The 24,021-nt window shown below is 40.0% G+C and overlaps 1 protein-coding gene across 1 annotated transcript in view; it reads left to right on the forward strand.

Moving 5' to 3' along the window:
* The first annotated feature begins 3,091 nt into the window (after window positions 1-3,091).
* Window positions 3,092-24,021, forward strand: part of nphs1 (NPHS1 adhesion molecule, nephrin) — a 70,087-nt gene continuing 49,157 nt past the window's right edge. Inside the window, exons 1-3 of the mRNA XM_057351412.1 lie at window positions 3,092-3,195; window positions 6,804-6,879; window positions 18,476-18,670. Of these exons, the coding sequence (XP_057207395.1) occupies window positions 6,831-6,879; window positions 18,476-18,670 (244 nt within the window). The 5' untranslated portion in view covers window positions 3,092-3,195; window positions 6,804-6,830. The remainder of the gene's footprint in view (window positions 3,196-6,803; window positions 6,880-18,475; window positions 18,671-24,021) is intronic.

The raw sequence follows: 24,021 nt of genomic DNA on the forward strand, positions 1-24,021 counted from the left end.
TATGATTTTAAGAAAAACAATGGACCAACTCAACACAACGTTTACTTATATAGCGCTTTTTACAATTTTCATTGTTACAAAGCAGCTGTACGTGAAAACATGTTAACTATACGCATTAGCAATACATTAAATTGATACAAATAGACAAGAAAACTTAAATTTAAGCTTGCAAATAAGCCGCCAAATGGCAAGACTTCCTTAAACAGACTTTGGTTCAAGTCAAATTTAGAATCAATAGTGAAGAAATTGGACCATCAAGTTTTTGAACTTATTTATTTCATTATATTACATGAAGTCCCACTCCATTCTATGATTTTATTGGTTTAGACTCAACCTTCAGCATTTTAATTGCGTATGTAAACCTTTGCGGAATCATGAATATGCAAATTAGTCCCCACTATTCAATTGGATGCGCTCGGAGCGTCGATTATAAGTAGATGCCTAATTCGACGTGTGAGCAGCGCATGCTGGTGTTGCAGAAGTCGAGCTGAAACAGCAGCGATCATTTCAGTTCCGCACCATCCTTACACATCCAAGGCTCAATCTATGGCTCAAATCTGTTAACTCGATTGGTTACAGGGTTATAATGTCGTCTATTATTGACCCAGTGCTGGGTTGAAAACAACCGCCTCTTTTTATTGCTGTACACTGTAGCGATTTTTATTAGTTTATCATTAACATAATAGTAATTTTTGTGCTTCATCTACCACCATGCTTTTGTTTTTGGTTGTGTATATTTTGTGGATTGTGAAGTTTTAACTACTGTGCAAAATGTGTGTGTGGGGGGGCATTAACCTGCGCCTGGGGGCTACTCTACATAATGACTGAGCAACAGGCCCCAGCTGTTTACATCTGTCTCTCCAGGCTCCCCTGCCTCTTGTGTGTGTCTGTTGTATATGCGTGTGTGTGTGTGTGTATGTGTGTGTGCGTGCGTGTTCAAGGCCACAGTGGTTCATGCAGATAAAAGAACACTTCACCCAAGCTTTTAAAGCTAATCTTAAATCTATGAACCATTTCTTGCTGAGGTTGGGCTCACTGTTTCCACATTCTGATTCAGTCTGCTTCTCAGTTGATCTCCCCACTACAGCGAGAAAGTCTTTACGGAAGACCTTGTAGGATTCAATGCCTTTACATAAGAGTGTATATTTTACATTTCATCAGCACAATTTAAAAAAACCTTCAGAATATGCAGCATGGCTTTTTTTGTGTAGTTCTGGCTTTTTTCAGAAAATTTATCACATCAAATACTGAACCAAATCTCTGTTGATGACCTTCCCTTGTAAAGAGGTTTGGTCAAGCATTTCATCCTTGGAAGTTCTCATTGATCTAAAAAAAAGACTCTAACCCTGCGAGCGTGTTGTCCACGCAAGCATTTCTTGGTTTCTGTTTCTCGTGTTTTACAGCACAGTTTTCCTTCTTAGTTTGTGTCACATCAGGCCACATCAGAGTCAAATCAGCACACATAAAACAATGTATAGCCTGAATGCACTGTACGTCTCTTTGTACAAAAGCATCTGCCAAACGAATGTGAAATGTAAATGTGAATTTATATGACTGTGAGCTATAGGAGAACTATACCGTACATACGTTCTGAGAGAAACAATGCATTGACATTCATACATTTTTAAGTGTGGGTCACTGCATATGTGTGCTGTGGATGTGCTGACTATAGCATTACTTATTTCTTTGTAACCACTCAAATCCATACACGGCATTAAAGTTAACTGCCACTGTCTGAAAAAAACAGCCTTCTGGAACACTGACAAAGGGTTTGATTCTCAAGAGGAAAATGTCACGAGTGTTTCCCAGTCTCTATAAGTCTAGACATTTCTAAAGAACAAAATCCATTCGAGAATCACTGAGGGTTCCAACTGTTTGTTCCTCGGTGCCGTCGCAAGCAGAAAAGTAAATACCTGTCTCCGTCCCAAACAACAGTTCTCTTTGGTATATAATCGTAATAATAAAAAAGAAGAACTACAGTAGGAAAAGCAGCGGTTTCCAGCACACAATCAAATATTCAGTTGTGGAAAATGAATTCGCTGTAAAATCTGTTGCTGAGCGCGATGAGGGAGCGACGGCCGCCCCTGAGGAGTGTTCAGTATATAAAATAAAGTGAATAGTCTCTGAAACATTTATTATGCATGAGCGTAAATGTTACAAAACTGGTCGCTGCGGAGACTGCTGCGCTCACTCCGGTGTTGGCGAGGGTACCGCAATCCCACAAGACACAAACAGCGTTAAAGACTACTAGAAATGAAATAAAATCATCATTGTGCAGTGAATGTAGTCCATTAGAAAAGCCACATCCTACACAACACAGTCTCACGGGAATTCGTGAAATTGTCACGAACTGTAATCTATTAATTTGTGCACGAATTTCCCCCTTTTTCCGTGTCAGTCAGCACGACTTTCCATCAAAAGTACTTTAATACGCGATATAGTTCATATGTATGAATATATATCAACCTATTTTACAAGGTGGCTCATTCCTGAATTCCTATTTCCATAAGATCTTATTCGTATGTTTTGTCATGATATGACTTTAATGACGTTAGGTTTAGGGGGCGGGGTTAGGGTAGCCATTTATCATTGCCACCTCGTGAAACTAGCATTTTTAGCTAAATTAGCCTTTGCGGCTGTGATTTTAGGGTTTGGGGTGAGGTAAGATATAATCCGTATTTGCAAATTCTTTTGATATCAGGTTAGAAATATATAAATGTACATGCGCGGTCTGTGTATTGAAAAATTGTCGTGCTGGAGACACGAAAAAAAGTCGTGCCGAGTGACACGAAAAAAAGAGGAAATTCGTGTTGATGAACACAAATTAATAGATTACAGTTCGTGACAATTTCACGAATTCCCGTGAGGGTTGTCCTACATGTTAGCATCGTCTTGTAAATCTCATTATAGACTCACTACTGTCTAAAGGTGATCAGATGAAAAACAGGCCAGCCGTGTGGAGTGGCGTGTTAGAGGAGCTTCTCGTCTTTTTTGAAGTCAACAGTTTATACGTCATCTCATTTCATCTCAGCTCAACCTCCCTCATTCCACTCTTCTGTTACTGTCAGGCTTTTTTAAACTGTCAGGATGAGGAGGATGTTTGTACGGCAGCCCCGCTGGCATTTCTTCACCAGAGCTGGTGAACGTCTTCAGACGAGAACCTCCAGATCGAGACAAAGCCGGGCGGTGAAACAGGTGAGCTGAATTCTCTCACATTCAAGTGCTTTATCACACTCAAAGAAACTTTTCTCTTTTTTTCTTGTATATGTTTTAGTTTCTTACATCTCTCCTTTGGCTTTAAGACGACAAGTGAGAGGGAATATAAAGAGGGTGGAAAGGAGGCCAATTCTCTCTCTCTCTCTCTCTCTGTCTCTGTCTGTGTCTTTCTGTTGTCAGTTCTAAGTTGGCTTTTGTGTCAGGGGGATGGATGGCGAGAAAGACAGAAGTATTTTTGTGTAGAAGCTGAGAAACTGAGTTGAAACGGCAAGACGCAGAACATTTTAACCGCACTGCCTCTTCAGCAGAAGCTAAAAGTGGGTGAAACCATCATAGGTCTTATGATGGGCCCATTTTCACCGTAACACAACGGTTTAATCCTTTAACTGTCAGTGAGTTTCTGTCTGTGCATTTCAAAGTTAGCAAGGAATGATGAATTTACGTCATTATTGAGCATAATCACAATTGTCCTGCAGTATTTTGCATTTTATATTATTTGTTTAGATTACATTTTAGAATAGTAGTAAACTAATAAAAAAACATGAAAAAACATAATTGTAACTGGGGGGATTATGTTATGACTGAAAGCATTCAAAATAAATTAACACTGTTATATTTTAGCATCTTCAAAGTTGTCACACTTTGCCTAGAATTTGCAAAATTGTACTCTTGGGATTTTATCATTTAGCTTCTTGAGGTATTAAAGGGACAGTTTACACCCCAAAAATGTCATTCTTATTACTTCATTTATACAATTTTATAAAATTATTTACTCACCCCCAAGTTTTTGTATACATTTCTTTGTTCTGTTGCACACCAAGAAAAGAATCCTTGTAACCAAACAGTTCTTGGCCACCATTGACCACCATAGTAGGAAAAAGAACAATGGTAGTCAATAGTGCCCCAGAACTGTTTGCTTTCCAACATTCTTCAAAATATATTATTTCGTGTTCGACAGAACAAAGAAATTTATAAAGCATTTTTTTCCTACTATGGTGGGCAATGGTGGCCATTAAATGTTTGGTTATAAGCATTCTTCCAAATATATTTCTCTGTGTTCATCAGAACAAAGAAATGTGTACAGATTTGGAACAACGTGAGGGTGAGTAAATGATGACAGAATTTCCTGCAACCCGGGAATCTTTTTCAGGATTTCAGGAGTCTTATTGGCTGATTTTTATTCATTATTAGTCCAAGTAATCCATTTAAAAAACGAATGTTTTATTTTAGTTGTCTAATTAAAGAATATTAATATGTTGGCACAATGTCTAAAAACTGAATTTTAAACATTGAAACATTTTTGTCAAGTTTGTCTAAACGGAGTGGTACTATATCTTACAAATGTGACTCATGGCTTCTGATTTTAAAGCTACTGTAACTCCAACTTGGCATGTATGTTTGCTTTGCCAACTGCTGGTTTGGATTTACAATACAATTTTGCATTTTCTGGTCAGGAAGCAGATTTCATGTTCTGCACATTGAGAAATGTCATGCCGGTATTGCATCCAATAGGCCCAAGTTTGAGAGTATACGAGTTGTTTGGTGATGTAACAAGAAAAAGATTCAAATGGGGACGTGACCACTGCCTGTCATATCCTCCTCGCTCCGGCCCATCCTGATCCAGCAAAAACCATCCTGGCTTTTACTTACCGTGCAAAATTGAATTTCGTATAAAACTTGCCACATTCAAAGGCACGAGGAAGCATGCAAGGACATATATGAGATGTAAACAAATTGCAGAACAAGCATCAGTTGTCACTGGGTGAAATGACATCCGTGACAGCGTGCGGGAATGGTATTGACATTTCTCGGTATCCAGCTTGTATCTGAGCAGATTACTGTGCTGTTCAATCTAGCACGGCAGCATATAATTCTTATTCAGCAAGACGTGCAATGTCAACGTTGCACTTTTGTGAGGACAAAAATGCATTTAACTGAAAAGTGCACCAAGCAATTTTTGTCTTTTGCTGGTCGATGCAACAGTGGGTTTGAATATATTTCAATGAAAGATTCTTATGTGAGTGCGAAAAGCATATTTTTCCATTGAAGCCATTCAGAAGTAGTCATGCATATCATATTTTTCCGAGCAAACCTAAAATTTCATGTGATTTGTGGAGGTTTTACCAGTGCCCATGAGTATGAATTGAGATAAATTGGCTCACTTCAGATTTATATTTGGAAATTGTTGTTCGCATTTCTTGTGATATGTTAACCCTGCCAGAAAGACCAGCTGGAACCAGCGGAGCCATTCAAAACATATGTTTTTATACAAACTGGCTTACGGTGCATTTAAGCTATACTTTTATCAGTAGTCTTTTGGATTTAAACCAATGTTTTTTCTTTTTTTTGTGTCGCTTATGCAATGCTCTACCAGGCTTAGGATAGTTTAGATACCAGGTGTAAATGCCAGCATTCACAACAAAACCTTTAGCACGGCAAAACTGTTTTCTTTCACATCAAACTCAAACTGTTTTTTTGAGCTGTCCTCATCTGTTGAGTTAAATATACCAGCGATGTTGCAGTAGGGTAGTTTGACAAGACACAGGAACATGAGCAAAAAAAAAGCAAATGAATTTCTCGTTCCTGTGCAACTTGATATTTTCTCTGCAATTAAGGATGTTGTTTGTCTTTGAAAGTTGAAGGCAGCGGGACTTTAGACAGGCCTCGAGAACATCTCATTAAAGACCTGGACAGAAAGCGCTGACTCATTCAAAACAACTCCAGACACGAACCGTTCACAGCGAAACGCTCTCTCCAATGACACGCCAAACTGGGTTTGCCTCCGAAGAAAAACAGGCGAGATTAATTTTCCCAACAAGCAAAGTGAGTTGAAAAGCACTGAATTGAGAACAAAAACTGTGGGTCTGTCTTTTGATTAGTCTGTGACACACTTGGGGAACATGAGAAGGAGAAAACTCCAGAGCGAGAGAGACGCACAAAAGAAGATAGGGAGGGAAATGAAGGGATATATTTAAGGAATGTAAAATAAAGGACGCGCACGCTCTCCAGCTAAAAGCCCTCCATCCGTTCAATGCGCGAGGAGGGAGATTGCAGTCTGCGCATTCACAGTTTGGCGACGGACTGTTTGCGGGCGCAGAGTATAATTGACTGCGAGTTTATTCCTATCAAAGCCCATTGGACTGCAACTAATGGACCGAGGGAGATGCCTCAAGGAGTCTGTGCTTTCAATTTCTTTTGTTTATTTAGATGGGAAAATGTTTAGTTTTTAATTAAGTAAATCACTATTATTTGTTCCACCGTGGTTGGTAATTTGAAGAGATTGGGACCTGACTTGAAACGCAAGCACGATTGGCTTTGAGAGAGAGAGAGACGGGCTGTATTGAGGCAGGCTAAAGCGTGGCATAATGTCCATGAACCCTAAGAGCGCTCTTGCCATGCACTAGAAACATATATTCCCTGGGCTTCGCTTTGAAGTGTTAAGGTTCTCTTTGAAAACCTGAACTTATTCAGAAGAAGTGCTTCAAAGTCAGAACAAAAATCAAGACGAGCCATTGTAATGTCCTAGACCTTCTTAAGTGTAACTGTGTCTTTGCATTTGTACATTTCTTTCTTTGCTTTTTCTGCAGATTTCTGCTGGCCTGTGATCGGTGGAGATGGGATGCTTGTCTTCAGTGATCCTCTTTCTTCTAGCACATTTCAATGGTACTGTTGGAAGGTCAAATTCAGCTTCTTTACATTCATTACACGAATAGATACACAAATTTTTACGCAAAGGTATTTAATTTTAACAGCATAATGAGATCAAGGACTTATTATAGCAATCTGAGTCTCTATAGCTTTACTAATGTGTGAAAACAGTTGTTAATGGCAAAGATGTCTGACTAAGTGGCACGTAAAGTGAATGCTTTTTCTTTTAACAGAATATATATTTGTACGAAAGTATATATGAATACAAGAAAGTTCTGAGAGCCACTCAGAAACTAGCAATTGAAACTGATTTGTCTATGATAAACATATTTTATTCGAAATATACCAGAAATGTACCGCCAAAGTATAGGGCTGTTTGCTGATTAATTCAGAATAAAAGTTTGTGTGTATAATAATATATGTCTGTGCACTGTGCATATTAATTTTGTATTTATAAACACATGCAGATGTATATATTTATTCTGGATGCGATTAATCGCGATTAATCGTTAAACAGCCCTACGTCAAAGTATGTTTTTGTAAGGGTATGGATCATTCAGTATTATGGTATAGAACAAAGTACCATAGTAATTTCATCTTGTACCATCGCTGTATCTTAGCTCCTCATATACGATAAGATGCAATGCTTCTGTGGACCACATTGCAAGATATAAACACTTCCGGTTTCTGTTTTTCTTCTTCAAATCTTTTATATATATATATTATATATATATATATACTGTATATAATTGAATATTAAAGATATTTGTGGTTATAAGTATTCTGTTGGTTGTATTTTGTTCAAACGTTTGTGTAGTGTTAAATAACTGAAACAGGAATTTCTTCTGGACCAGCATTGAACTAGCGTTGTTTATGTCATCCGAAGATGTCTATATGCTTATAAAATGCTTTTTATATGTCACAATATGAATAAACATATAGCTAGCCAATTGTTCCCACAAGCAAATGTTCAAATCATCAGCTAGCACAGAAACATGTGGTAAATGCTCCCTCATCAGCATCACTCAGCTAGAGAAAACTGGATCTGAATAGCAAGAATAGCCCAGGCAATTTACTGTAATGATCGATTGTTGCATTTTCCCTTTCTGCCTCCACATACACAGAGCCACCAAAAGATTTCATGGGGTCCGGCCTTGATACAATCAGTCGTTTTAAAGACATGTTTGGTGGCCCCCCGTTGGTCCAGGGTGCATTTAACATAGAATGCCAGGCCTCCATCTCCCATCTTGAAGTGAGCGTTTATTTCATAACAACTCTGCCCCCTGTACAGTATATTAGCAGACTGCAACAATCAAGTTTAGTCAAGATAAAATCGGTTACTGTATGCCAAGGCTCAATTTGGCCTTGATAGCAGCATGTTGCTGCGTGGCTGCAATGGAAATAATTGTGTGGAACCTTCTTGCTGTGAATGTTTTTGTGTGTAGAATGTCTTTGCTAAGACAGAATTAAAAAGGAAAAAAACAAAAAGTGTATTTGTGTGTAGTGTGCTGGAGATGTGATAGAAAGAGGAATGAAGATTTCTAAGTGATTTTCAAAGAACAGATCACTTAATCATTCAGTCATTTTTTACCGCATCAATTTATGCTGGTATGCTCTTATTTGTATACATATACTGTACAGAACATACACTCTCTAAATAATAAAGAAACAAAAGCTGTCTCTGGGACGGTACCCTTCAAAAAGTATACTAAAGACAACATATTAGTACCTCAGTTGGTACCAGATGTATACGTATCTGTACCTACATGGTCCCTTCTTTCCCAGTGACAGTTTTTATACATTTTTCTGAGAGTGTACAATGAGACGTCTGTCGTTCTATTTTCAGTTTCGGGTCAGATTTGCGTCACTCCGTGTAATGCCCGCCTACGTTCCATTTGCGACACTGCACATGGTAGACCAATCACAACAGACTAGACCATCTGACCAATCAGATCAGAGTAGGCTGACAGAAAGGAAGTGATTAGACGGATGAATAATTTACAAATAATATATAATATAATATAATTATGAATAAACAAACAATTTGAGAGTCAGTCAAGAAGTAAGGTAATAATAACTGCCTATTATTAGCCACAGGAGGTCACAAGCCAGTGTACTTTTTGTGCCGGTCCCAAGCCCGGATAAATAGAGAGGGTTGTGTCAGGAAGGGCATCCGACATAAAACTTTTGCCAAATCAAATATGCGAATCACTAACATGACTTCCATACCGGATCGGTCGGGGCCCGGGTTAACAACGACCGCCATCGGTGCCGTTGACCTACAGGGCACTGGTGGAAATTGGGCTACTGTTGGTCAAAGGAGAGGAGGAAGGTGTGTTAGAGGAGGAAGGCGTGTCCGTAGGCAGAGAGAGAAGAGGAAAGGCAGGAGTTTCAGACTGAAAGTAGGGACTTTGAATGTTGGTACGTTGACAGGTAAAGGCAGAGAGCTGGTAGATATGATGCAGAGGAGGAAAGTCGACATTCTGTGTGTCCAGGAGACCAGGTGGAAAGGGAGCAAGGCTAGAAGCATTGGAGCGGGGTTTAAACTGTTTTATCATGGTGCGGACAGGAAGAGAAATGGAGTAGGAGTGATCCTGAAGGAGGAGTGTGTGAAGAATGTTCTGGAGGTAAAGAGAGTGTCAGATAGGTTGATGAGTCTGAAGCTAGAAATTGAAGGTGTGATGTTGAATGTTGTCAGTGCTTATGCTCCACAAGTAGGTTGTGAGCAAGAGGAGAAAGACAGATTCTGGAGCGAGTTTGAGGAAGTGATGCAGAGTGTTCCCAGAGGTGAGAGAGTGGTGATAGGCGCAGACTTTAATGGACATGTTGGTGAAGGGAATAGTGGGGATGAGGAAGTGATGGGCAGGTTTGGTCTTCAGGAAAGGAACCCAGAAGGACAGAGGTTGGTAGACTTTGCTAAAAGTATGGAGATGGCTGTGGTGAACACGTACTTTCAGAAGAGGCAGGAACACAGGGTGACATATAAGAGTGGTGGCAGGAGCACACAGGTGGACTATATTTTATGTAGACGCTGTAATCTGATGGAGATTAGCGATTGCAAAGTAGTGGTAGGAGAGAGTGTAGCTAGACAGCATAGGATGGTGGTGTGTAAGATGACTCTGGTGGTGAGGAAGATGAAGAGAGCAAAGGCAGAGCAGAAGACAAAGTGGTGGAAGTTGGAAAAGGAAGAGTGCCGTGTTGTTTTCAGGGAAGAGTTGAGACAGGCTTTAGGTGGTCAGGAGGTGCTTCCAGATGACTGGACTACTACAGCCAAAGTGATCAGGGAGACAGGTAGGAAGGTGCTAGGTGTATCATCTGGAAGGAGAAAAGAAGACAAGGAGACTTGGTGGTGGAATGAGGAAGTTCAGGAGAGTATCCAGAGGAAGAGGTTAGCTAGGAAGAAGTGGGACAGTGAGAGGACGGAGGAAAGTAGACAGGAATATAGGGAGATGCAGCGTGAGGTTAAGATAGAGGTTGCAAAGGCCAAACAGAAAGCTTATGAGGATATGTATGCAAGGTTAGATAGTAAGGAAGGTGAGAGGGATTTGTATCGGTTGGCGAGGCAGAGGGATAGAGATGGAAAGGATGTGCAGCAGGTTAGAGTGATTAAAGATAGAGATGGAAATGTGTTAACAGGTGACAGGAGGGTGAGGGAAAGATGGAAGGAGTACTTTGAGGAACTGATGAATGAGGAAAATGGCAGGGAGAGAAGAGTAGTAGAGGCAACTATTGTTGAGCAGGAAGTAGAAAGGATTAGCAAGGGTGAAGTTAGGAGAGCTTTGAAGAGGATGAAGAGAGGAAAGGCGGTTGGTCTGGATGACATACCAGTGGAGGTATGGAAGTGTCTAGGAGAGATGGCAGTAGAGTTTTTAACTAGGTTGTTCAACGAGGTCTTAGAGAGTGAGAGGATGCCTGAGGAATGGAGGAGAAATGTTTTGGTGCCGATTTTTAAGAACAAGGGAGATGTGCAGAGTTGTGGAAACTACAGAGGTATTAAGCTGATGAGCCATACAATGAAGTTGTGGGAAAGAGTAGTGGAAGCAAGGCTAAGGGGAGAAGTGAGCATTTGTGAGCAGCAGTATGGTTTCATGCCAAGAAAGAGCACTACAGATGCGATATTTGCTTTGAGAAGGTTGATGGAGAAGTACAGAGAGGGTCAGAAAGAGCTGCATTGTGTCTTTGTAGATTTAGAGAAAGCGTATGACAGGGTGCCAAGAGAGGAGCTGTGGTATTGTATGAGGAGGTCTGGAGTGGCAGAGAAGTATGTTAGAGTGGTGCAGGATATGTATGAGAGCAGTAGGACAGTGGTAAGGTGTGCGGTAGGTGTGACAGAGGAGTTCACGGTGAAGGTGGGACTGCATCAAGGATCGGCTCTGAGCCCCTTCTTGTTTGCGGTGGTGATGGACAGGCTGACAGATGAGGTCAGACAGGAATCTCCATGGACTATGATGTTTGCGGATGATATTGTGATCTGTAGTGAGAGCAGGGAGCAGGTGGAGGAAAGTCTAGAGAGGTGGAGGTTTGCTCTGGAGAGAAGAGGAATGAAGGTTAGTCGCAGCAAGACAGAATACATGTGTGTGAATGAGAGGGATCCAAGTGAAACAGTGAGGTTACAGGGAGAAGAGGTAAAGAAGGTGCAGGATTTTAAGTACTTAGGGTCAACAGTCCAGAGTAATGGGGAGTGTGGAAAAGAGGTGAAGAAGCGTGTGCAGGCAGGTTGGAATGGGTGGAGAAAAGTGTCAGGTCTGTTGTGTGATAAAAGAGTACCAGCAAGAATTAAAGGAAAGGTGTACAGGGCAGTAGTGAGACCAGCGATGTTGTATGGTTTGGAGACAGTTGCACTGAGGAAAAGACAGGAGGAAGAGTTAGAGGTAGCAGAGCTGAAGATGTTGAAGTTCTCTTAGGGAGTGACGAGGATGGATAGGATCAGGAATGAGTACATCAGAGGGACAGCACATGTGAGATGTTTTGGAGACAAAGTTAGAGAGGCCAGGTTGAGATGGTTTGGACATGTTCAGAGGAGGGAGAGTGAATATATCGGTAAAAGGATGCTGAGGTTAGAGCTGCCAGGCAGGAGGCCAAGAGGAAGACCAAAGAGGAGGTTTATGGATGTAGTGAAGGAGGACATGAAGGTAGTAGGTCTGAGAGAAGAGGATGCAGGGGATAGGGCTAGATGGAGGCAGATGATTCGCTGTGGCGACCCCTGAAGGGAACAGCCGAAAGGAAAAGAAGAAGAAGATTATTAGAAAATGAAAGTGTTTTTACGCCATGTATGTACGTAAACTTGTTGTTGGACACTCCATAAACCCAAGGAGGACCTTAAAATTCACAAAATATTTACTCTTTAAGCATTTTTTAGGCAATGACAAGTATGTATTAACTGTCAAGCTTCAACACACCATGAGACATAAAGAACCATTTATAAAGTAATTTATATAACGTCTGTACTATATTCCACATCTTCTGAAACCAAATAATTGCACTGTGTGAGAAGTAGACTAAAGATTTCACTCAGATCTCATTCTCACATGAAGAATGGCATTTTGGCACCTGGAGTGAGTTGTCATTTTTGACGGTTTTTAAATCTGAACTTGGATTGAGATCTCAGAACCTTTATTTCAAACAGGTTGGAAACGACTTTGTGGACGGCAACTGATATCAGTTCTTTCTTTGTAAATAATCATTTCAGTTATATGTTTATTCCATGAACAAGTAACACTGTTGAAATACAATATATTAAGAAATATTATATAATATTATGAAAGAAATGTGTTAATGTCTGGCAGTACATCGAAGGAATAATCTCCAACCTGTATTTTCAGTGTAATCTCACATGGATATTTTTTATGGATTTATATTAAAGGGGCAACTCACCAAAAAATAAAAATTCTGTCAAGTGGAAGTTTTTCCAAATCAGTACGAATTTCTTTATGTTAACACAGAGAAAGATATTTGGAAGAATGCTTGTAACCAAACAGTTCTTGTCCACCATTGACTACCATAGTAGGAGAAATGCCAATAATAGTCAAAAGTGTCCCAGAACGGTTTGCTTTCATACATTCTTTCAAAATATCCTATTTTGTGTTCAACGGAAAAAAGAAATGTATAAAGCATTTTTTCCTACTTTGGTAGTCAATGGTGCAAGAACCGTTTGGTATAAGAATTCTTCCAAATATCTTTCTCTGTGTTCATCAGAACAAATTTTTCTAATACAGATTTAGAACAACTTGAGGGTGAGTAAATGACGACAGAATTTTATTTTTGGGTGAACTTTTCCTTTAAGTAAATTGTGCAAAAACATGATTTTTGAGAAAAGCAGTTACAAAGCCCCACCCCTTAACCTAACTGGCACTGGCACGAATGCATACCAAAATTTACAAATGAGTTAATAAATTCATACAAATTAGCCGACTTTTAAAATAGTTACAAATTGCCATGAAACTGTATTGGTATTTCTGTGTGTCTATTAATATTCATATGTTTTTTCCTTATAGATAACATACAGTATTACTCAGATGATCAAAAATGTTCCTCTTTAAACCAGGCGAAGAACAAATGTTATATTTTTTCATAGTGACTTAAACCTGAAATACACTACCCGACTTTGCATGATTTTTGCCCAGATTTCCAGTCGGGGCTAGTCGAAAGTTGTTGCAGAATGTCTGCCGATTTTGGGCAGTCGGTGCAGACTTTTTTCACAGAAAGTCGTGTAGTTGATGATGGGTATAGACACGATTTTTTATCTGCAGACTCCAGTCGGAGGATATCAAAACATGTTTGATATTTTAGGCCGATTTTACAACACATACCGCGTGTGTCTACACAGTACCACATTTAAACGTGCATCAGAGACGTCACTCTGTATGTGCGGTGTGCGAAATCACAGGATGCGAGCTGTTACTTGCGCGTGTTGCCAGATTTCACCAAAAATAGCAACGGGAAAAAAACTTGTATAAAAAGAACAAATGTAAATGCTTTATATTGACAAAAGCTTTAAAAATATCTATTCCCCCAATTGCCTACTGTATATCTATATAAACGGTAAACCTAATCGCTTTACAAACCCAGCCTAAATTAGCCTCCCAAAATGCGTGAAACGCGAAACATGGCAACACCTAAAGAGATCGCTCTGCAAAGATATAAACACACAACGCATCTGCAGGTATAAATTTGTTATAATTGCAGAACATAACAAGTCTTTTGTTGCCGTTATACTAATTTTGTGTACTGAATGGGGGATGTTAAATACGCGAAACGCATGCGAATGGCAGCCAAGGCTCTGATCGAGCTCCGCTATTCTTCTCACTATCACATATGTTTGCACTTTCTTCTGCACTGGAAGCAGAATTCCTTGTGTGTTTAAACATACTTGGTAATAAAGATCATTCAGATACAGCAGAGCATGTCTATGGTTACTCGGTGTCAATCATCACCGTTTCGGATTTTTGCAAACAAACACGTAGTAGAGTAAAACGAGTTGCTACGGAAACCGGATGTGGTAATACGCTGAGCAAAACAGACGCACCGACGCACAGTCACGTGGCTACAATAACTACTGCACCTGTTTGTTTCATTGATCATACGGTTCTTTGCAACGAGGCGCATTTGTTGCGTTCGGAAACTCTGCTAGTGTATGATACAGTCGTGTAGTGCATTTTAGCCTTAACCGTTTACAAAGTCGGCAAGTGTATGATGCCTTGTTTTTAAAAATCTGTTCAGATTTTAAAAGTCTTGTAGTGTAGCCTATTCCAGCCATTACTGCACAACTCCATTTTGTGAAACTTTCAGATCTCGCCTTTGATCCCACGGAAAACACCATAGTTGAGATTATAATCTCAGAGTGACATTTATTCAAACTACAAAAGGAGGAGAATAATGCAGTGTTGTACATCGCATTAGCACTGATACTTTCTGTTCGGGCGCCGCGGTTTAGCAACGGCTGCTTTAGACTAAAAGTCAGTTTGCGTGATGCATCTTAATCCCATGTCATTATCTTGTTCAAATAAGACGTCAAAGCGCCACATCAGGATTCGGAATCAGAGCAGAGCCCATTTGACACGTCTTTCCCCTCCTATCTCTTCTTCTCAGGCAGCCGAAGGGAATCGAGCGCTCGTGTACGACCGGCAGCAACATTTAAATGTGCCACGCTGATTATCCCGCCGCTGTGTTTACGTATTCATTTATGTAAACATTATGCTAATATGTTTTTCGACTTGTCGCTCGCGTCCAATCGCGCCCTTCAAGTTTGACGTGAGGTGACTGATGCAGCCTTGATGGGAAGTCGCAGCACCTGTCGCTCGGTCTCTGAGCGGCGTCGAGTGCGCACAGATGTGCTGGATATTTGTCATTGGCTCAAAAGAAAGGTTGGGGTTTGAAAAGTCTCGCTGGTGCTTTTGGGAGCAGCCTTTTAAGAAAATGTAACCTAAAATAACTGACCCTTTCGTGCGTGCTACATTTAGTTTTTCACGCTGAAGGGTCTCAGCGTAATCATGGTCTTTGAAGGCCAGCTGAAGTCAGAAGCACATCAGAGGAACCTGATAAAAGTTGGACGCCACATCAAGTACTTGTAGGACTAGAGGGAAGTATGAATGGACGCTACCTGGTGTGTGTGACTTTAAAGGAACAGTTCCCCCGAAAATAAAAACTACCATTTATTCGTCCTCGTGACTCATATGCTGAACACAAAAGCAGTTAAAGGGATAGTTCACCCAAAAAAGAAAGTTCTTTCATCAATTACTCACCCTCGTGTAATTCCAAATCTGTATGACTATTTTTTTTGAAGGACACAAAATTTTGAAGACAACACTTTGAAGAATGTTGGTGAGCAAATAATTTGGGACACCATTGACTTTCACCGTATGGACTCAAAACCATTGATATATTTCTAAAAAAATCTCCTTTTTTGTTCCACAGATTTTAAATGACATGAATAAAAAATAAATAATCTTCATTTTTGCGTCAACTATCACTTTTAAGATAACAAAAGTAACGAGACCGTAATCTTCATTTTTGGGTGAACTGTTCCTTAAAATTTCCATCTGCACTTAAATACCACATTCTTTTAATTAAACCGTTTCCACAATTGCTTTCCCGATGTTCCCCAACGGGGTCATCGGAGGGTCGGTGTCAGCCCCGTGTCCCGTTAAATCACGTTTATGACAGGTACAAGCCAACCCATCCCAAAGAATGATCAGCAGTTGAGCGTGACACACAAATCATTAAGGCACAACCCGACCGCTGAGGAAAGAGGCGTCTTTTCCCAGCCCCTACATTATTCTTCCAAGTGGATGTTAGCTGAATGGGTATTGACAGCTAAGAAAACAGCAAGGGGATTTGAGATCCCTCTATACCTTTTTTCTTCCTGATCTCCTCCTCGCGGAGGAGAGATTTAATTCTCTGTAATTACTTTATTGACTCATTTGTGGAGCAGAATTGGCTCCAATCTGTCATCAATAAAACATACACGGAGATGAGGAACGGCACAGCCATGCTTAAGCACAAACATCATAGTGGGAGGCAAATTCCCTCTACTGGGTAATTTACAAGCCATTTGTGACATTTTTACATATAAAGCTGTTACTTGACATAAATATGACATCATTTCAATGGCTTATATGAACGTATATGTCATTGTAATGCCACTGGACAGTGTTTTACATATAATACAGGAAATGGTTGAGTGTTCTGAATAGCATATTATCATAATACTAACACTACTTACAACTATTTTTCAATATGTATACTGTACACAGACTGCATTAAATATTAAAGATCCAGTGTATGAAATTTAGCAGAATTTAGCGGTTAGGTAGCGAATTGCAACCAAAGGCTTTCTCCACCCCTCCCTTTCGAAGCACTACGGTGGCTGACACAGAACTGAGATGTCACGTTTTTGCTTCTTTGCCGAAGGAGATAACATATTTGCGAAACGCAATCTGTAGAGCAGTTTGTCCGTTTGGGCTACTGTAGAAACAACATGGTGAATTCTATGTAAAGGGACCGCTGTGTAGATAGAAATATCTCTGTAACAAAGTTCAATGTAGGGAATGAAGGAGGCGGGAACCGGCGAACATTTAACAAACTTTAATCAAAATAAACAAACAATAACACGGAAGTAAAAGGCCGGCAGCCACCTCACGGTCGACTGCCGGCCACACAAACATAAATAAAACTTAACATTTCCGGGCCCGGTCCTCTCTCATCGGCAGTCCTGTCGCTCGTCCTCTTATGCTCCCTAGCTCCCCGTGAGGCATGCGGGACCGGTGCGCGTACAGCTGATACTCATTATCACACACGCCACCGGCCCCGCCTTCCTGCCCCACGGCTCTCGTCCCACCTTCCTCGCTACAATCTCATTCTAAGGTACTGTAATAAAAACATAACGCTTTATTATATAAGGTCTTTATACACCTCTGAAGACATAGTTATGTATATTATATTGCATTGCAATTCTGTCAATAGATCCCCCAAAACATTACACATTGGACATTTAAAGGATACATCAAATTTGTGCAATATGCAGTAAGTGGAGATTAGAAAATGATGTAAAGATGTAAAGTCATAGGGGAACATGTGGCGAGCCAGATTTGAACTGCACTTGCCCACACGAGCACCACAGTTCCCCCGAGTGTCTGGGCAACAGCTTCAGCAAAGAGTTTTGTTAAGGATGGGAGCCTGAATGGCAATAAATTATCTTTTCAAATATTCTGAAAGAAGAAAAATCTCTCGATAGTCTCTAGTTGTTGACCTTCAGCACATTGGCAGAGAATAATTGGCCAGAGACGAGAGAGTCTCGCTCTATTTTGGATCTCAATGTGATAGCTGTGTTAACTCAACCTGTTCCCTGCTCTGATAACTTGAGATTTCAATGGCTCTGGCAATATGTTGTTCATTTACCTTTTCTGAAGAAAAACCTGTGGCAGTCCTGTTTACTTGACTGTTAGACATGACCAAAGGGTAAAACGCTTTTAAGTACTGTATGTACTGTAGTTCTTAATGTAAAGAAAGGAAATGTGTAAAAAGCTTTGGCATGTTGGTTTCAATCAATCCTTTTGATGATTAAAAACTAATTAGATTTTAGCAACAGGAGAGCGGGTGGATGATGACAGAATTTTGCAAAAGGTGCATTTTGATTGGGCTGACCAGATCATGTGACTAGTTCCTCAGTTTGATTCTGAATCAGATGTTTCGGTTACACTTTACAACAATTTTATATTTGTTAACATTAGTAAATGCATAAGCTAACATGAACAAAAAATGAGCAATATCGTTTTTCAGCATTTATTAATCTTTGATAATGCCAATACAATTGTTGATTGTGCATTAACTAATGTTAACAGATACAACTTTTGATAAGATTAATTAATGCTGTAGAAGTATTGTTCATTGTAAGTTTATGTTAGCTAATGCATTTACTAATGTTAACAAATACAACTTTATTGTAAAGTGTTACTAGTTTCCATGCATCTGCCTTGACCAAAGGTTAAAAGCCTGTTTGAGGGTGTCTGATAAGTTAGCATCCTTCAGAAACATAAGCCCATGTCGTAAATGAAAGATTTCTCCATCCTAACCTTGACTCACCTCATTTTTTCCCACTGCTTTCTGTTTGTAGGTGTGTATGGGCAGCAGGCGTTTAAGACAGAGCCGCGTAATATGACGGTCAGGGCGGGGGCCACGGCTCTGCTGAAGTGTGAAGTGCTGAGGGCCTCAGGGGCCGTGCAGTGGGTTAAAGATGGGCTGCTCCTGGGACCCCAGAGATCTCTGCCCGGCTATCCACGCTACACTATGACAGGAGACCAGCAGAGAGGTGAGAGCTCTGAGGGATGGAAACACTGACACGCGGTGATTAAAAACAAACGTCTGCGAGTTGCTGGGATATTTGCTGACAAGTTGTTAGATGTGCGTGAGTGCTCGAGTGTCCCAGTAGAGCTGGAGAATGTGAGCGTGTTCTTGAAACAACTCGAGTAGAAAATGTACAGCTACAAGAAGTTGGGTGAATTTGACAAACTGAGGCATTTGTTTATTAAATGGGCCAATCTCAAGAAAACCCATCCAGGTGACATTTTAATTCAAAACCAAATGAAACACAAAAATAAAGAATACTTTTTCCTATTTTATTCCCATGATAGTTGGGCACATTTTTGTCTTTCATTCCAAACATTTTACATTTCTTATTAAAGTGATGAGAATTATGGTAATAGAGGTTTGTATTATGGTAATAGGGGAAGGATGGGCACAGAGTGCTTATTTGTCATGAAAAACAATTGTCACAATGCAAAAATCCTTTAAAAGTGGTCTTAAATGGAATCTGTGGATAAAAATGGAATGTCTTATTTCTCTTTTAGATGGCAACAACATAAACAAACGTTGTGAGGCCCAAACTTAACTTCTGGTAGGGCAATTCATGAAAAGTTTTTAACAAAGGTTTTTACTATACCAAAAGCACAAATATTAACATTCGGTGGGTCAAATACCCATGTGAGGTCTCTCCAAGTTTTTAAAGCATTTGTTTTATTTTTAGTGCATGATTTTTCATAGTCAGGTTAGTGCCATTTTCAGGAATGTCACATCCATAACAGTACATATTCCTCATGAATGGACACGTTTGTGCATTTTAATTCACACAAATCCTACAACATCCTAACTCTCTTCTTTGCTGCCCTCCTCCCCCACCTACTTCATCTTTGACTGCTGAGGACTTAGCTGACTTTTTCACTGAAAAAACATCATCCATCAGCAAACAATTTTCAGCACCTCAGACATCAGCACAAACTACCTTCACTTCAAACATTGAACTCTCCTACTTCGCCCCACTGACTGACACTGAAGTCACCAGACTTCTCTCCAGCCACCCCACCACCTGTCCCCTTGACCCAATCCCCTCCCATCTCCTTCAGGCCATTTCCAGCACACTCACACCAGCACTCACACACATCATCAACATCTCCCTGCTCACCGGCACTTTTCCATACACATTCAAACAGGCCCAGGTCACGCCCTACACGCCCCCTACTCAGGAAACCCACATTGGACCCCTCTACTACCGACAGACCTGTCTTTCTCCTCCCATTTATTTTGAAAACACTTGAAAGGGCAGTTTTCAATCAGGTGTCTTCCTTCCTATTCCAGAATAAACTACTGGATGACAAGCAGTCCGGCTTCAAAACAAACCACTCCACTGAGACTGAACTGCTATCTGTCACAGAAGCACTGCGGCTAGCCAAGGCGGAGTCTAAATCCTCTGTCCGGATTCTGCTAGACTTATCTGCAGCGTTCAACACTGTCAATCACCAGATACTGCTAGCAACCATGTCATCTCTAGGAATCTCAGGCACCCCTCTCCGCTGGTTCAAATCCTACCTCTCTGGTGTCATGGAGGGGCTCGCTGTCCACTGCTCACCACATGATCACTGGGGTCCCTCAGGGATCGGTGCTTGGACCGCTCCTTTTCTCTATCTACACAACATCATTGGGACCCATCATACGGGCACACGGCTTCTTGTATCACTGTTATGCTGACGACACCCAGATCTACATCTCGTTTCACCCAGACGATACCACTGTAGCAGCTCACATTGCAGCCTGCCTAGAAGACATCTCAGTTTGGATGAAAGATCATCACCTCCAGCTCAACCCTGCCAAGACAGAACTACTTATATTTCCGGCACACCCCACGGTGCAACACAATCTCACCATCCAACTTGGCAATACCACAATCACTCCTTCCAAAAGGAACCTCTGAGTCATGTTTGATGACCAGCTGTCCTTCAATGATCACATTGCAAAGACAATGCGGTCATGCCAATTTGCCTTATTTAACATTAGAAAGGTTAGACCCTATCTCACCGAGCATGCGGCACAACTCCTTGTACAGGCCCTTGTAATCTCAAGGTTTGACTATTGCAATGCTCTCCTTGCTGGTCTTCCTGCAAAGGCTATCAAACCACTCCAGCTGGTTCCGAATGCAGCAGCACGCCTCATCTTCCAACAGCCCAAAAGGACTCATGTGTCACCCCTTTTAATCTCTCTCCACTGGCTACCGGTTGAAGCCCGTATCAGATTCAAGTCACTAATGCTTGCCTACAGGACTATCACTGGATCTGCACCGGCATACTTTCACACCCTCCTACACTCAAGAACCCTGCGATCAGCAAACGAGCGGCGTCTTGTACTGCCTTCTCGAAAGGGCAGTAAATCGCTTTCCCGCTCATTCTCCTTCACAACTCCTTCCTGGTGGAACATTCTTCCCAACTCAGTTCGGTCAACCACATCTCTAACAATATTAAAAACGAGATTAAAAATCTCTTCTGTGAATACTTGGCAGGTGAAAAAAAATCCTCTCTCTTTCTATCAACAGGTATTGTTCTGGCTTGGAAACTAGTAACTTGGTATTAGCACCTATCATATTATTGTTCCTGTATGACACATCGCTTTATTGCTTCCTGAACTCTTTGTAAGTCGCTTTGGATAAAATTGTCTGCTAAATTACTAAATGTAAATGTAAATATAACATTGCTAACTTCCAAAAACGGTGTCCTTTTTTTTTAAACATCCATAACATGTTTATTTCCCTTTTTTAAAATAGAAAACTTGTGCATAGACTGATATTTTTATGATGTTTAAACTCTATCAACAAGGGTTTAGTAAAATATAAATAAATGGTTCAGTACATTGGTAAATTCGCTGAACATTTTTATGTCACAGCCATAACGCAAAATGTCACATCCATAAAGCTGAAATCAATAACGGTTGACTAGTTGTAATGTAATTTAATACAATTAATAAACAATTAAGTATTAATTTAAAATAATAATAATATAAAGGAAATATAAAATAAATTGTTATATTTTAACCATTAGTTAACTTTGGGCCAGAAGTGTGCGTCCGATGATACTGTTTATTGGAAGCAGCGTTTAGGAAATTGCTGTCCACCTAATCTGAGGCTAATTTGTATGAGTTCGTATGACGTGAATCATAACAAAACTTATTATTAAAATGATTACTAGAAAAAACAACAATCAATCCCACTCCTTATCCTAACCATCACTGTTGGAAATGAGATCAGATAAATTTATACGAATTAGCCGCCTCGTAAAGTAGTTACGCATTGCCTGAGATTGTGTTGAATCTGTAAAGAAGCCTTGTTTTTTTTTCCAAAATGTGAGCGATTGTCACTGTTAATCACTGGAGACTGTTTAGTTCATACTGTGCAGTCAGGAAACAAAAGCCTCCGTCTCATTTTTTAGTTTAGATGCAGCTCGGCTCTCTCAGAAACAGCTTAGCGAGATGCTATCAAAGGGCTTCTAATTTAAGCGTCGGAGACAGATTTCAGAAATTCGTTTTTTTTTAGCGAAAGGCCCACAGTCCTCTCCATTCCCCTCCAAATTATTAAATAAATAAAAACGATAAAAATCAGCTCTGAATTACTTCTATTTTTAATGTCCATTGAGAGTATTGCGATTATTGTGCAGTTGGCTTAGGTGTGAACTAACCTGTGATGCTCGGCCAGAATGCATTGTAAAAAAAAGCCAATTAAAAGACAATACCGAACAAGGCCTGAGCATCTGCTCCTCTTTGTAGAGGACAAAAGCTGCATGAAAAATCGTACTGCGTGAGAGAGGCAGTTTGTGCAAAGTGCTTGCGATATCTACTGCTACCCCATTCGGCTCTGGGCATCAATAGCACGACGGATAACAATAATATCATAAAGACATTCAGATAGCAGATTTAATGTTAACCCTGCCAACTTTAACGTGCAGTTGTACGAGACGGCCACCCACATGTTCTCTCGTGAATGCAGTGACATGTGATAGGTGCACGCTCGAAGATACGTTAAGGAAATGAATGAGAGAAGAGGCCAGAGTCCCCATCAGCATTTCATATCGGTTGACAGACGTGTAATTATTGGACTTCTTGAAACACATGCTCGCAAACGCCCCGAACGGCAACAGCATTGCCAGAGTGGAAAATCATTAATGATCTGAAAGTGGTTTCCTCTTCTTCTATGATCACATGGATTTGAAAATTGGTGCTGGTTGGTGTTAATTATCTTGCCATCCTGCTTGACACCTCCTTCTTTGAGCTGTGGAAGTTGTCATATCAAGATACTATTTTCTGCACGTTGGTTTTCTTCAGAGGGAAACAGGAAAAGAGAAATGTTCAAAGCTCGAACAGCTTGCATAAACTTCGCAGAGGCAGCCATTAATCCTGGCAGAATGGTAGTTGAATAAACAACCCCTTGGTGGCACAATATTCTGCTAGTAAATAACTCGAGCATCTTGCACACAAAGGAATGATGTTTAAGGACAGCATCCAGTAGAATGAATGCTTTACATGTCTCTACAGGGTTGGTGGATTATCGGTGGTATTAATTTGGGATTTCATAAAATTTTAGCTGGGCTTTTTTGACAATTGGGATTTCTTTACTGTGATTTGTTTCTGGCTAATTAAAACTGGATTTCAAAAACATCGCTATATTAATGTTAATAGTAGAATTCTTAAAACTAGAAATGAAAAGCTGTTTTTAAGAGTTCTAATATATTTGTAAACTTGTTTTGTTGAAACTGCAATCAGCAACTTTTTTTGGTTGGATAAAATGCTGTTATTGAGCAAGTACATATGATTATCTTAACCTAAATTATAATTGTAAGCTTATAGTAATACTTTGTAAGTTGAACAGAATGTCTGAGGTATGTTTGAGGTACAATTTGCTGGAAATCTTTGACATTTACCCAAGTACGTAAAAGGGTCCTGCAGTTTTATGTTTCAAACAGAGATGGCGATAGAGAGGCAAACGTTACAGACTGAAGTTTACTTCACTTTATCTTTTTTATTACAAAAAAAGGCATTTTAACTTGTTTCTTTAAGAGTTCTGGTGGGTTTTAAAACAAATTCTCCTCTCAGTTTATTGCTTTTTGAATAATACATTTAAACATTAAAATAAAACTATGTGCTAAATTCAATAGATGTTTCAACAACATAAACAAAGGTTATTTGGCCCAAACTTAACTACCACTTAGACTTCCGCAAAGAATCAATACTGTTGTGTAGTTTTCATTCTATTTAATACATTTAATATACAATAAAATATTAACAAAATTAAGTAATAATATATGTAAATTAAATAATAAATAAATTGTTATATTATAAACAAAAACA

This window comes from Triplophysa rosa, linkage group LG14 (assembly GCF_024868665.1).
Source record: "Triplophysa rosa linkage group LG14, Trosa_1v2, whole genome shotgun sequence".
NCBI lineage: Eukaryota > Metazoa > Chordata > Actinopteri > Cypriniformes > Nemacheilidae > Triplophysa > Triplophysa rosa.